The following is a 14,457-nucleotide window of genomic DNA, read 5'->3' on the forward strand; positions in this document are numbered from 1 at the left end:
AGTGGAGATGATGGAATGGCCTGCCAGCAGTCCTGACCTCAACCCCATTGAACACTTGTGGGATCAGCTTGGGCGTGCTGTTCGTGCCAGAGTGACCAACACAACCACGTTGGCTGACTTGCGACAAATGCTGGTTGAAGAATGGGATGCCATCCCACAGCAGTGTGTGACCAGGCTGGTGACCAGCATGAGGAGGAGGTGCCAGGCTGTTGTGGCTGTGTATGGTTCTTCCACACGCTACTGAGGCTCCTCTTTGTGAAATTAATAAATTATTAAATTGCCAATATGTCTTGTTTCTTCAAACTTCAATCATCCAATCCATCAAACAAGAATCAGCTGTTTGGCATTGTCAGAAAAGATTTGGAAACTTTTTCATGGGTGCAACCCACATACTTAGCACTGCTGCTCATCCCACAAAGGCATGTTCCTTACAAATGGGGCACCATTTGAAAGTAAGGTTTAGCCCCATGATGGAAGGATGAGACATGGACTCAGGTGTTCTTCACCTGGTGCTTTGATTTATTTCTTCCCCTCTCACGTGGAAAGTGCAGTAGTGCAAGGGTGAATTATTACAAAAATATATAAAAAATAACAAAAACAAAACAAGAAAACTAAGTACAAACTATTCAAATTATCATACCAAACAAATATTAAACAATACAAAAGACTAAATAATGCCCTGACTATTGAGATTGAGATTGAGATTGAGATTGAGATTGAGCACCAGCACCAGCACCAGCACCAGCACCAGCACCAGCACCAGCACCAGCACCAGCACCAGCACCAGCACCAGCACCAGGCCAAAACTGTTCTGGCCAGAGGAGCCTCTGCCTCCTTCCTTTATACCAGAAGCCCCTCCTACAAGACAAACCAAATTCAATTGGAAATCAATAAAACCCCATCATGTTCCCTCAACATTCCAAAATATTTCTGGCTACATTAATACACAAGATACCGACTATAAAACCAGAAATTAAATGTTACATGCTGAACAAGCTTCTCAAAACAGAAAACTTTAGGCACTCCAGTACCCCCTCTGAACTGGCTTACACTTGGACCATTCCATTTCTTCCCCCCTATAAATTACTCCAGACTCTGTCAACCCAGATCCCTGCTTGAAGATGAGAACAGGTGAGTGAAACATGCAAACATTTGGATGACCTTGGGTTAATCCAATAATCCTAAATAAATGACTTGAAATTAACTGTGTATGTGTTGTATTCATCAAATCATGATTTCTACTCCTTCGACTAGTACTTAAATACATTGAAATGAAATGACTTGAAATGACAAGCCATGTGTCCATTGATGCTAGCCCACATGCTAATAGTAATGCTAACAGTCCTATGCTAACGCTCATGCTAGGGTTAGCTTTGCATGCTAAGACCAATGCTACCACTGGCTTAAATGAAGGCATGAGGTAGCCCCATGACAGAAACTAAACAGGCTTTCCAACGGTATAAAATGTATTGCCAAAAGCATTGTTACCACAGAGAAATAATCTACCAAACACAAATTTCCTTACTTTTTGTGCTAAGTTTAAATTATTTGTGAGAACTAATATGACCATTTATGCCTTCAGAATCAGGAGCGTTTTGAAAAGGTGAGGTCATCCTGAATGCTCCTACAGGTCAGGGTTAAGGAAAGAGAAAGTGGCTAATTAAGTGTCCTCGTATGAATAGAGGTAGAAGGATGTGTGTGTGTGTGCTCACATGCTCTTTCTTTCTCTATTGCTTGAGTACATCTTCATATCGAAGGATCTTATAAAGAACCCAGTAGAAGATGTTGAAGAAGAGGAAGGCCAGAGGGAAGCCGGCCCTTGACACAGTGTCAATCTTTTTGGCTCTGTCGATGAATAGCTTCCTCATCTCTTCAATGCTTTTCCCCCCTCCACCTGCTGCTGTTCCAGGTGCATTCTTGGTGTTTAGTACAGTAACAGCATTGTTGGCGCTGGCCTTCGTGTCCTTGCTCTTACTCGGAGTGGAGGTCAGTCTGCTCTCGTGTACTTCCCCTTCCTGTTGGAGAGACAAGGAAGAGGAGGACGGCTCACAGATCAGATAAAAGTTATTATTCTCATCACAGACTGTCACTGAACAAGGCTTACAATGATAAACTTATTTGTTTTTATATATGTATATATCCTACATATGGCCTCGGATTGATTAGTGCAGAACAGATTAATTCACACCTGATGTCTTTAGGAATTTAAAAACTAACCATTCTAAGTTCACATATTTGCCTTAGAATGTATGCTCTGTATTTTGTTCACTTTAACAGCCTGACAACAATTTCACACTTTAGCCAATGTGAATATTTTCTGTATATTGATATTTTTTTGTTTTTTTATATGCAGCTAATGCCATAGTCCACTATCTCCACGCACACACACTGTTCCTGGAGACAGAATACTGTACAGAAGTGTTCTCAGTCTGAAGTGGAGCATCAGTAAAAGCTCTGCCAGTGACTCCCAACCTACAGGAAGTTTGAATAATCATCACACACATACACACACTCAATCACTCACTCTCTCTCTCTCTTTCTCTGTGATGTTAGTCACCCTTCTGCGGTCGTCGGTGCAGATGTTAGTTACCCTGCTGTGGTTGTCGGTGCAGATGTTAGTTATCCTGATGTGGTTGTCGTTGCAGATGTTAGTTACCCTGCTGTGGTTGTTGGTGCAGATGTTAGTTACCCTGCTGTGGTTGTTGGTGCAGATGTTGTTCAGAGATCCATTAGGAGGCTCTGCTGGTTTGAGGCTGTTGTCAACATTAACACGATGAAGGGAATCAGCAAGCTCCTGTGGATCGACTGCAGCTCCACTGCTCTACAGCCGACAGCATGCACACCAGCATCAACACAGACAAACCAAAAGGACAAAAAACAAATAGCATCCAACAACAGGGCTGGGACAGCCAGTCATTCAGTCAACCAATGTGTAAAAATAATACTGATTTATGACTTATGTGTTGCTCTGTTGCATCCTCATTTCTTCCATTTGACTTTTCTTCATAAAGGTTATCTTGAATAAGCATTATTTGGCTTGTTTACATCAGAAGACTTCCCTTTTCTTGGGTGTATTGTGTTTTTGATTAATCTCGTTCTGTATGCATCGACATCCATCCTCTAATCAATTTAAACGGCAGCTCTACTTCTCACTACTTTTTAGTCAAGTCTTCTCGCTACTTTTTTTCAACACACAGCAACACATCCTACACAATATACAAAGATACAGATATCTGTATTTATATCTGGAAATATACACTAACAAGACAGAGAACTTGTGGTTGACAGCTGATGGTAAATCCCACAGGATGATTCAGACCAGACTGAAGCTATTTTGCATGGGCTCTTTACTCATTGCTAGAGATGTTTCAACCCATTTTTATGATAATTTCCTCAACATTAATTCAGTCATATATTGACCTGTTTTCATAAATTGTAGTCAGATCAGTACAGGTCTTACATCAATTAATAATTTCATTAGTATCTGCGAAGGTGATATTTTACCTGTAACTAGTTTCACAACCATTTAAAATGAGTGGATACACAGTTTTCGGCAAGATAATTATACTGCACACTGAGAGAAAATATATATGTATTAGGGCTGTCAAAATCAATGCGATAATATCGAGTTAATGCAAATTCCTTTTAATACCACTAATTCCTTTGATGCGCTATAGAGGCACGTGCCTTCTGTGTTTTGGGACTTGGGCCGTTATGCAGCAGTAACACTGTGGATGGCTAGCAGAAAGTTTTCTTCCAGGTGAACAAGAAACCTGCCCTCTGCCGTCTGGCTCAACTTAAAACATGAAAATTATCCCTTTTAATTAAAGTTACCTAGCAGAGTTTCAGGAACAGGACCACGCCTCAATCAAGTCCCTTCGTGCATTTCTATAAATACCAGTCAAACCCACTCTTCCTGTTCCGCTCTTGATTCTTCATTGCATTCTGCATCAGATCAAGAGCAAACAAACACCTCTACGAATGCTTCAAGTAAGGAGAGTTACTAAACATTTGGTAACAACGCCACCTACTACTACTCACCACCTCTCCAGCATGGGCGCCATCTCACTGTCTCCCTTGGAGACAATCTTTTTGTATGGAACCAGGACGTACAAAATGAAGAAGTCCTTAGTCATCGCCAGCAGCTTTAGCTACAGAAGGTGAACATCTGCTATGCCCAAGACCCCGCTTTCCACCATCCATAGTTAATCCCGGAAGCGAGTAGTCTATACCCTTTGCGTTCCACTTCTGGGATTGCTCCAGTGCTGCAGGAAATTCTGCTGGATGCATGTATTTTCCATTTCCTTCCGCTGGAATTTTAAATTCGGTGGATTAATGAGGACTATTGTTTACTGCTCCTCATATCTCTGCAGGGTAAATTGAGACAGCTAGCTAGACTAGATGCTGTCCCCTCCATTGCCATCTACCAACAACCGCAGCATTCAGCTCTAGCTGAGGCACCCAGCACTGGGATTCTGGCGCCCCCCGCTGCACACTACCAACAACTGCATCATTTAGCTCTAGCTAGCCTTTCGTCCTCCCAAGGCACTAATTCGTAGTCCTTCTCCAGTCCCAGCCAATGTACGCAGATTATCGATGGTAATTACATAGACCTTGCCTGTCTGATATTACCTTCCCTTCATCAGCCACCCGCCAACAGATACCTTCAAGATCAAGATTGCCCCCATCCGAAAGGGGGAACATTTGCGTATGCCTGTTCTCTCTTGAGAGATGCACTCTGCTTACAATTCCCCAGCCGCCAGAAAGCATACCTGCAAACTCAGAAGGGCTGAAAATGTTATGGGCTTGGTGTGTTGTTCTGTGTTTTGTGTTTTTTTCTGTTTTGTATTTTTGCCCCATTTCCTGTTTTATTTTGACGGTCTGGTTTTACTTCCTGTCTATTGGTTTTTCCCGCTCTTGTGATTACCTGATGTTTTCCACCTGTTTCCCAGCCCTTGTGTCACCTGCCTCTCGTTACCTCATTACCCTGTGCATTTAGTCTTTGTTTTCCCTTGTCAGATCATTGTTTGTAGCATGTCCCTGCATCAGTGTGCTGTGTGTTTCCCTGCCTTTTCTCTGTCAGTCAGTCAATCCTTTATTTGATAGGGACAATGCACATTAATGAACATCTGCATTGAAACAAAAAAACAGACGTAAACACGCCGGATTATAGCCGCAGGGGCTAATTTACATCCGCAGTCCCTAGACAAATTACAGAGATACATACATTACATTACGTTACGTTTCTGTGTACATTACATTACGTTTCTGTGTACTTTCTCGCTTCCTGTTCATCTTGTTTCCTCGTTTTTTTTTTTTTTTAACCTGCCGTTTTTTTATGGACTTTTGTTAAAATAAAGACTCAAGCTCAGTACTTCGCCTGTCATCTCTGCAATTGGGTTCAACCTTCTCCACCACCCTTAACTAGTGATGGCAAACTGAAGCTTTCTGAACCAGTGAAGCTTTCAATCCAATTGTATTGAAAAAAAGGTTCAATACTCGAAGCTTCAGAAATCTATGAGGACATCTAGGGGTGAAAGGAAGAATAGCACTGTGTCACAAACTGTTTCACAGATGCTCCTGGGACGCGTTGTTATGTACCAGTGTATTGTTTGTTAATTGTATAAATAAAAATATGAGATCATGACAAAAATAAAAGTTTCACAGATATTAGGCATGAATGTCTACATTTTGAGTATGAATTCATGAATAAATATATGACAAAGAAATTAATGCAAAACAGACATTGTACACACGTTTCTGTGATTATATTAACATTAATTTCAAAACTCCGCACCAATATTATTTATTATTTTTATTCAGAAACTCAATTGTCTGTCTTGTAAACCCGAAAATACAAATAAAAAATCATTAAAATCATGAACTCAAGTGATGACGGGAGCTGGCTGCAGGATGACTCAATTAAAAACCACCATGAACAGTTTTTAATGTTCAATCAGACTATAAGTAGGCCTACTCCAGAGTCTGCTCTTGAGACTTTGCTCTAATTTTCGGGACACCGGAAATCGGGACACCTGCTTGGATTTCGGAACTGTCCTGAATTTTTCGGGATGTCTGGTCACCCTATTTGGGACAGTGATGGTGCTTATGGACAATAACAGTGCTCGTGGACAGGTCAGGGGGATAATATTGTGCTTGGTGACAAATATGTGTGGGAATAGACATCAAATGTCATTTTTATTCAGAAACATAATTATTTCCACTGTTCCAGGGCTGAGCCTATTTCTTTTCTTACCTGCAATAAACTCTCTACTCACTATAAACTTTCTATGAACTCTCTACTCGCTATAATAATCTCTATAATAATCTCTCTATATTCACTAACTCTCCTGACTCCTACTGCAACAACCCACAAATATGCACCCTGTGTCGCACTATTTTTAAAGCTTTGAATTCAACTTCGAAGCGGTCACGTGGGTGTGTGTGAAACGAAGCTTCGGACGTCACTGGTCACGTGATTATCTCAAAACGAATCAAGCTCCGATACAAAGCTTCATTCCAAATTGGTTCATTTCTTCGATACATGCCTCGAAGCAGGAGGTTCACGGGCAACATCACTACCCTTAACATAATGATCTGACCAATTGGACCCAGCAGAGAAGCTTCCTTTTTCCTGGTGGGTTCTCAGTTTTTTTTTGTTTTTGTTTTTTTTCTACTGGTTGCTGCTCAAGACCTATCTGGACCATGGATCCTGCACACCCTTTGTCTGATGAACTTTGCGAGCTAATTTGTGACCTGATAGAGCTGAAGGCAATGTGGAAGGAGACTGGCAGTGATTGCTAGAAAGAGGCGATTTTGTCGTTAGCTCGTAAAATGCTGGCTTAATGACTCAATTCCTGACTGGGTTAAACATTTTATTTCCTCTCCAACTCCACCACCTGCTAATGAGGTTTGTTCTTGCAAGCCTGTTAGCTCCATCAAGGCTCCTCCTCAGATTTTCGGCCTACCTCATTGCCAGCTAGCATCCACCAGCCTGCCTGTTGCTAGACCAGCTAGCATTTTGACTACTGGGGTTTTGTCCCTCACCCAGCCTACAACTCCTAGTCCTGTCTGTTCTCCACCTGGAGGAACGCAAGAGACTTTATTGACCATATTCCAGTATATGGCTAGGTGTGCTAGACGGACAGAGGAGGCCAAAGCTGCCAGCCTTCAAACTGGAAGACAACAGTCCAGTTCGCCTTCTAGCAGTTCCCCTGAAAGTTTGGCTATCGGCTCAACGGCAACCTACTCTGCGGGCACCCTCAACAACAAGCAGTCCTTTGAGGGGATCCGCCTGGCTTTATTCCCTGGGAACTGTGGAGGATGTAGACGGGAAAGAAGACAACATGGCTCCCGCCGCCATGCTCTCTTCAGCCCCGAGCCCGTGCTGTCCAGCAGCCCCGAGCCCAAGCTGACCAGTGTTCCAGAGCTGACTAGTGTTACCAGTGTTCCAGAGCTAACCAGTGTCACCAGTGTTCCAGAGCTGACCAGTGTTCCAGAGCTGACCAGTGTTACCAGTGTTCCTGAGCTGAGCAGCCGCCCAGACCCTCCGCTGACGTGCAGCCGCCCAGAACCTCCGCTGACGTGCAGCTGCCCAGAGTCTACGTTGGCCGCTCTCCCAGAGTCTACGTCGGCTGCTCTCCCAGAGTCTACATCGGGACGGCCTCCAAAGAGTCTTCACCGATCTGTTCGGCCGCCTGGGGGGCTTCGCCTTCGCAGCCAGCTGCCTCTGAGTCCTCGACGTCCTGCTTGGCCGCCTGAGGGTCTCCACCTTCACCGTCCTGCTTGACCTCCAGAGGGTCTCCACCTTCGCCATCGTGCTCGACCTCCTGAGGGTCCTCGATGGCCTGCTCGGCTGCCCTAGGGGTTCCACCTTCGCTGCGGTCCGTAGCCCTGGACCCCAGGCCTAGCTAGCCACAGTACCTCGGTGCCTAAGCCCCTCTGTCCTCTGTTCCCTAGCCCCATTTGGCTCTTGTGTCTTCCCTCGCCCCTTCGGGGTTGATTTATGTTGACTGTTTGGGGCAATTCGGTCCGGTAGATAACGGTCGTTAAGGCACCGGTGCCGTATTAGCACCGGGTCTCGGACCCCCCATCTACACGATTCACGTGGATGACATTTTCCCATTCAAAATGACGATTTTTGCCGAAAAGCGACTAGTTTGTAGGTATGAGAAAGAAATGGATGACTGAATGATAATGATTCTCAATCTGGGCTCTGTTTCGGAGGTAATGGTTTTTACCAATACCATATCCACTTCAGCTCCGAAGCTGCAGCCCGCCTCCACAAATTCAACAAATGCAATCTGGGGAACTCTTGATAACGAGTTCTACTGCCGCATCTTTGCTGCTGACACAGCCTGTGTTGCTCCGTCCCACCCAGCCTCTTCTTGCTTCATTCCTGCCCATGCTAAGCCACAGCATGCTCACACAAGAGCTTCAGCATTTCCTCTCTTATCAACAGCTCCTCCAGCAACCTTACCTCCAAAGCAAGCATCATCAACCCCATCTGTTATCTCCCCAGTGCCAAAAAGCATCAACAACAGAGGCAGACCCATTTTGTCCCAAGGAGCTCGAGCATTTGCAATAACTTAACACTAATGATAGTGGTTGCACCATGTCTCAGTGCCGCTTCCTCTATGTCTGCTTTTTCTGTGGCAGAGGCCATGTACATACCATGCACCATACAATACATGCACCAGCCTACCCTAACAACCCAACTTCACAAAACCTGGGGAAGTACCTTTCAACGCCCATTAACATTCCGGCCATGGTGGCATTTAAGGCAAGGCAGCTTTATTTATATAGCACATTTAAGCAACCGGGCAATTCAAAGCGCTTTAAATAAAACATTAAAGAGCAGTTCAAAACAATTAAAAATATAAAAACAGATAAAATACAAGATTTTAGGATGCTAGCATGGGACAATGTATAAGCTGTTGCTCTATAAACGTAATCCACCCGCAATCCTTGCCGTTCCCAGAACGGCCGGTCTCACTGGACTTAGTTTTTAATTCTCATTATATGAAATTCCAATTTTCAACAATGTAACTTCAGTAACAATTAAAAATATAAAAACAGATAAAATACGAGAATAAAAGTTACAGTGCAGTATAAGAAATTAACAATTATTTAAAGAAAGGCAGCATCAAAAAGAGGTCTTCAGCCTTGATTTAAAAGAGCTGAGAGTTGCGGCGGACCTGCAGTTTTCTGGGAGTTATTTCCAGATATGTGGTGAATAGAAACTGAACGCCGCTTCTCCATGTTTAGTTCTGACTCTGGGGACAGGAAGCCGACGTGTCCCAGACAACCTGAGAGGTCTGGATGGTTCATAGTGTAATTCAATTAAATTTTATTTATAGTATCAAATCATAAGAGTTATCTCAAGACACTTTACAGTAAGAGTAGGTCTAGATCACACTCTATAATTTACAAGGACCCAACAATTCCAGTAAATCCCCCAAGAGCAAGCATTTAGTGCAACAGTGGTGAGGAAAAACTTCCTTTTAGGAAGAAACCTCGGACAGACCCAAATTCTTGGGAGGCGGTGTCTGACGGTGCCGGTTGGGGGTGTGATGAACAGTGGCAATAATATTCACAATAAAGATAATGGAACTATGACTGGAAGTAGTAGTTGTAGTGGTTCATGGAGTAGCAGGGCACTGCAGGGCATTACTGGGTGTAGCAGGGCGCAAAGCAAAACCACGGCGACAGCTGCAACCATGATTTAGGTGCCACCCTAATCCAAGGAAAACTGCCGGGCGAAAAAAGTAGCAGATCAGAAATGTATTTTGGCCCCAAAACGTTAAGTGCTTTATAAACCAGCAGGAGTAGTTTGAAATCAATTCTTTCAGGCACAGGAAGCCAGTGTAAAGACTTCAGAACTGGAGTGATGTGATCCACTTTCTTGGTCTTAGTGAGGACTCGAGCAGCAGCCTTCTGAATCAGCTGCAGCTATCTTATTGATTTTTTAGGGAGACCTGTAAAGACACCGTTACAGTAGTAGAGTCTAGTGAAGATAAAAGCATGGACAAGTTTTTCCAAATCCTGCTGAGACATAATCCTTGAAATATTCTTGAGGTGATAATAGGCTGACTTTGTAGAGTCCACAAGTACACCAAGATTTCTGGCTTTGTCTGTTGTTCTTAACATTGTCGATTGAAGCTGAGCACTTCTTTTTAGTTGCTCTTTTGCTCCAAAAACAACCACCTCACTTTTTTCTTCATTTAATTTTAGAAAGTTCTTGCACATCCAGTCATTAATTTGTTCAATGCACGTACTCAGTTGTTGTATTGGACTATAGTCCCGTGGCAATAAGGTTATGTAAATTTGTGTGTCGTCCGCATAACTATGGTAACTTATTTTGTTGTTTTCCATAATCTGAGCCAGTGGAAATAAAATATCTTGGTCATTTTATAACTAATGACTTGAACGATGACAGAGAGATATACAGACAGTGCTGTAAGCTGTATGCTCAGGCCAACATATTGCTTCACAAGTTTAGTATGTGTTCTGCAACTGTAAAATGTTACTTATTTAGAACTTTCTGTACTCTGATGTATACAGCTCATCTCTGGTGGAGCTACAGGAAAAGTAGTCTGCGCAGACTCACTGTGGCATATAATGATGCAATGAGGCTGCTACTTCGAGTCCCCGGACGGCATAGTGCCCGCCAATTGTTTGTAAATGCTGGTGTTTTTACATGAGAGGCACTATTGAGGCAATAAATGTATACATTTATGTGTCGTTTGGATGAGTCAGAAAATAGCATCATAGAGGCTCTATCAAGTCGTAGGAAGAGCTTCGTTCGATTCTCATCTAAACTCAGGCAACACTGGCATGACAGCTTGCACACAAATCCTTAAAATGACAGATGTATTTTATTTTGTATGTATATTTATATATATTTTTGATATGGACCTACTTGTGAGTCTGAAATAAAGAATATATTTATTCCGGTCACTCCTTCAGGAACGGAGCCGCTACTTCGGCCTCCTGTAACGGCATCCCAGAACACCTAAATCATTGAAAGTATATTGTTGATGGTGTGGTCCTTGCTAGTGAATACATAAGTACATTTAGAACAGATAAAAAATGTGACATTACTTGGCAATATATCTTGAGTTAACTATGGACAATGGTGTGATTAATCACAGTTAAAATGTTTAATCAATTGACAGCCCTATATATATATATATATTTTTTTTTTTTCAATTTCATTCTACAAGCTTAAAACTTGTTTTAACTAAGTTCTCCCTTTGAGCCAGACTACGACAAACTAACATTTTTGTTGTTGACTGAATGTGGAGCCACGGACGTCTGAATCACTGACACTGACTCCTGTCACAGAAATAATACAACCAAACAATTATAAAAGCACAGAGATGAAGTTACAGCCATGCTGTGTCATGCACTAACACAGTGACACACACATGAAAAGTCACATGCACTGACACTTTCTATCTACTGTTGCACATCAGGAATCTAAAGTGGAGCAGCATGCCGCCACAAGGTGGCAGCCTCAAACCAGAGGTGAGGGAACAGCAGAATCAGTCCAAAGGTGTGTATGTGTGTACACGTGCACACTGTGTGCACATACAGATAGTGCTGTAAGATGTGTGTGTACCTTGCTCTTGTTCTTGTGTTGCCTTCTGAATCGCAGCAGCTCTTTATGTTGCCTCGACACAAAGTTGACAGCAGCATACTCCAGCAGTGCTGAGAAGACGAAGAGAAGACACACTGCCATCCAGATGTCTATGGCCTTCACATAAGAGACCTGTGAACACACAGGCACACACACGTCACCTACCAGAGGCCTGTGTATAGATGGAATTTTGTTTCAAGGTAAATGATTGTTTTATATGTTTTAACCACTAGTGAACTTAGGATTTAGCCATGGCCATTAGTTTGCTCTTAATCAGTGCTTAAGTCCAATTTTGACTTTTTTGATGTAGTTATGTGTGAAATAACTACATCTTCAAGATAGTCAGTCTGTACTTCCCTTGCATCTCAAACCCTACCAACAGAGTGGGATCCAATATGTTAACAACTGCACTGACAACTAAAGTCTTGACCTGGCTTACTTTCTATCTCACAGCAATAAAATTCAAATTTTTTATACCATAGTTCATTTCAATTCTTCGAATGTATGTCCCATTATTTTCTATCCAATTTATATTTACACACACACACACACACACACACACACACACACACACACACACACACACACACACACACACACACACACACACACACACACACACACACACACACACACACACACACACACACACACACGGCTGTGCCACTGATGCTTGTGGTGTCAAAATGATGCCAGCTCATTTCTTTATGAAATAATGACTTATTCAGACGTGTGTTACATACTGGAGTGCAAAGTTCTGTACTGAAGCACTGAAAACATGAGAAACCTCCTAACCTCTAAACACACACACACACCATGAGCCATGTTGTTGAGCTGGATGTGTACAGTGTGTTTGAGAGAGATGGTGTGCTGATAAGGGTTATGTAACAAAGTGCTCCATTTTTTCTCTCATGCATACAAAAGAGCAGAACAGACTGAGGGACTCACTGACAAAAACATATCAACACATACCTGTACACCAATAAAGAGGAGCTCTGCCACACACACACACACACACACACACACACACACACACACACACACACACACACACACACACACACACACACACACACACACACACACAGAATACTGCATGTGTGTATGAAAGAGAACAGAGCTGTTTTAGGTTTGGAGCTGGACTCTGTGGCGCCCTCTCCTGTGTGCCGGCCCTTCAGGCTACCTCAGGACTGTTCGCTTTGTGTTCTCTTTTCTTTCAGCATGCAGAACCCTCTTACTCCATGTTCGCCCCGGCACTTACTTATACTCACTTGATCACACTTCATTATTTATTTGTTTAATAATATTCTGTAAGAAATGATCTTCAACTCCAACCACTTGTGTGATCTGCCTCTTTTTGTCTGAACTCTGAGCCTTGATGGTTTTGTCATGGAGCGGAGACAGCAGACTAGAGTGGATCTCCTGAGCCCGAGGCTGGAGCGTATCCCTGAACACGCTGGGGGAAGAAGCAGTTCCCCAGACTATCACAGGTTCAACAAATACTCACATCCACACCTGCATGTGTTGGGACACCTTAGAGACACAGATCAATGATGAAATAGACAAAGACAGACCTTTGGCAGTGAAGTCCTGGAGCCTGAGCTCTGCGTTGTCATGGTGAGGACTGTGGTGATGCCCAGAGCCACTCTGGCCGGGGCAGCATCCATGTTGATCCAGAAGGAGACCCAGGACAGGATGACGATGAGCAGAGACGGAATGTACATCTGGATCAGGTAGTAGCCCATCTGCCGCTCCAGGTGGAAGCGCACCTCAATACAAGTAAATTTACCTGCAACACAGCAGAGACACGCTCACATGTTATAATGACATGATAATGAACACGGCAGAGACACACTCACGTCATAATGACATGATAACACGGCAGAGACATGCTCACATGTCATAATGACATGATAACATGGCAGAGACATGCTCACATGTCATAATGACATGATAACAAACACAGCAAAGACATGCTCACATGTCATAATGACATGATAATTAACACAGCAGAGACAACTTCACATGTCATAATGACATGATAATGAAGACAGCAGAGACAAGCTCACATGTCATAATGACATGATAATGATGATAATGTGTGTGTCTGTCTGTGTGTGTGTGTGTGTGTGTGTGTTACCCGTGTTGTAGTGCTTGGTGCAGTATCTGAGGTCTGATTCATCTTTGAGGATGAACTGTGGGAGCGTGAGGCCTTCGGCCACTTGGACTGGTCCATTTTCCTGCCACTCAAAGATCAGGTCGTTCATGGTGTAACCAACTGAAACAAGCAAAGCACAAGTGAATAATCCACAATTAATAAAAGTGATGCAACATAAATATAAAGGTACATATGGTGCAAAACGTGTAGACTTGATGTGAGCACTTGTAGTAACAAGTCTGAACTTGACTGACAATATTCTGTTTCACAAATATTCACAAATGTGTAGATTGATATTTACATAAATACAATGAAAGCTGCAAACTTGTAATGCAACATTTACTCTTATATTAATTGTTTTTTACTTGAGTCCATTCTCCATCACAACCACACACACAAAGTGGCCAAATCTGAGTGCCTTTTGCACACTTTTGTGATGTGATTTGGTGCAAAAAGAACTTGTAGCTGTGGAATTGAGAGAGTTTTCAATTTCACACGTGATGTTGACCAACCCAAGGTTTTAAGCAGATTTTCAACTCTGTCACAAAAAAAGAATTAAGAAGATGTTGAAAACAAAATCAGCTTTATTTTCCTGCAGACTTAGGCCGTCATGTTCACATCATCTGCATAAGGAAAAGTCAGCAGCCAGCAGTGGAAC

At 42.8% G+C, this 14,457-nt stretch overlaps 1 protein-coding gene across 3 annotated transcripts in view; it reads right to left on the bottom strand.

Annotated features, from left to right (window-relative positions):
* Positions 1–298: 298 nt before the first annotated feature.
* Positions 299–14,457, bottom strand: part of glra3 (glycine receptor, alpha 3) — a 128,633-nt gene continuing 114,474 nt past the window's right edge. Inside the window, exons 6-10 of one of the 3 annotated variants that reach the window (XM_039811268.1) lie at positions 13,782–13,919; positions 13,216–13,430; positions 11,624–11,773; positions 2,690–2,821; positions 299–2,015 (exon numbers count right to left, since the gene is read on the bottom strand). In XM_039811268.1, coding sequence (XP_039667202.1) covers positions 1,728–2,015; positions 2,690–2,821; positions 11,624–11,773; positions 13,216–13,430; positions 13,782–13,919 — 923 coding nt within the window. In that variant the 3' untranslated portion in view covers positions 299–1,727. Of the gene's footprint in view, positions 2,016–2,656; positions 2,822–11,623; positions 11,774–13,215; positions 13,431–13,781; positions 13,920–14,457 lie in introns of all 3 variants that reach the window. The other 2 variants (XM_039811261.1, XM_039811276.1) reach the window with 2 other exon arrangements.

This window comes from Perca fluviatilis, chromosome 1, assembly GCF_010015445.1.
Source record: "Perca fluviatilis chromosome 1, GENO_Pfluv_1.0, whole genome shotgun sequence".
Lineage (NCBI taxonomy): Eukaryota > Metazoa > Chordata > Actinopteri > Perciformes > Percidae > Perca > Perca fluviatilis.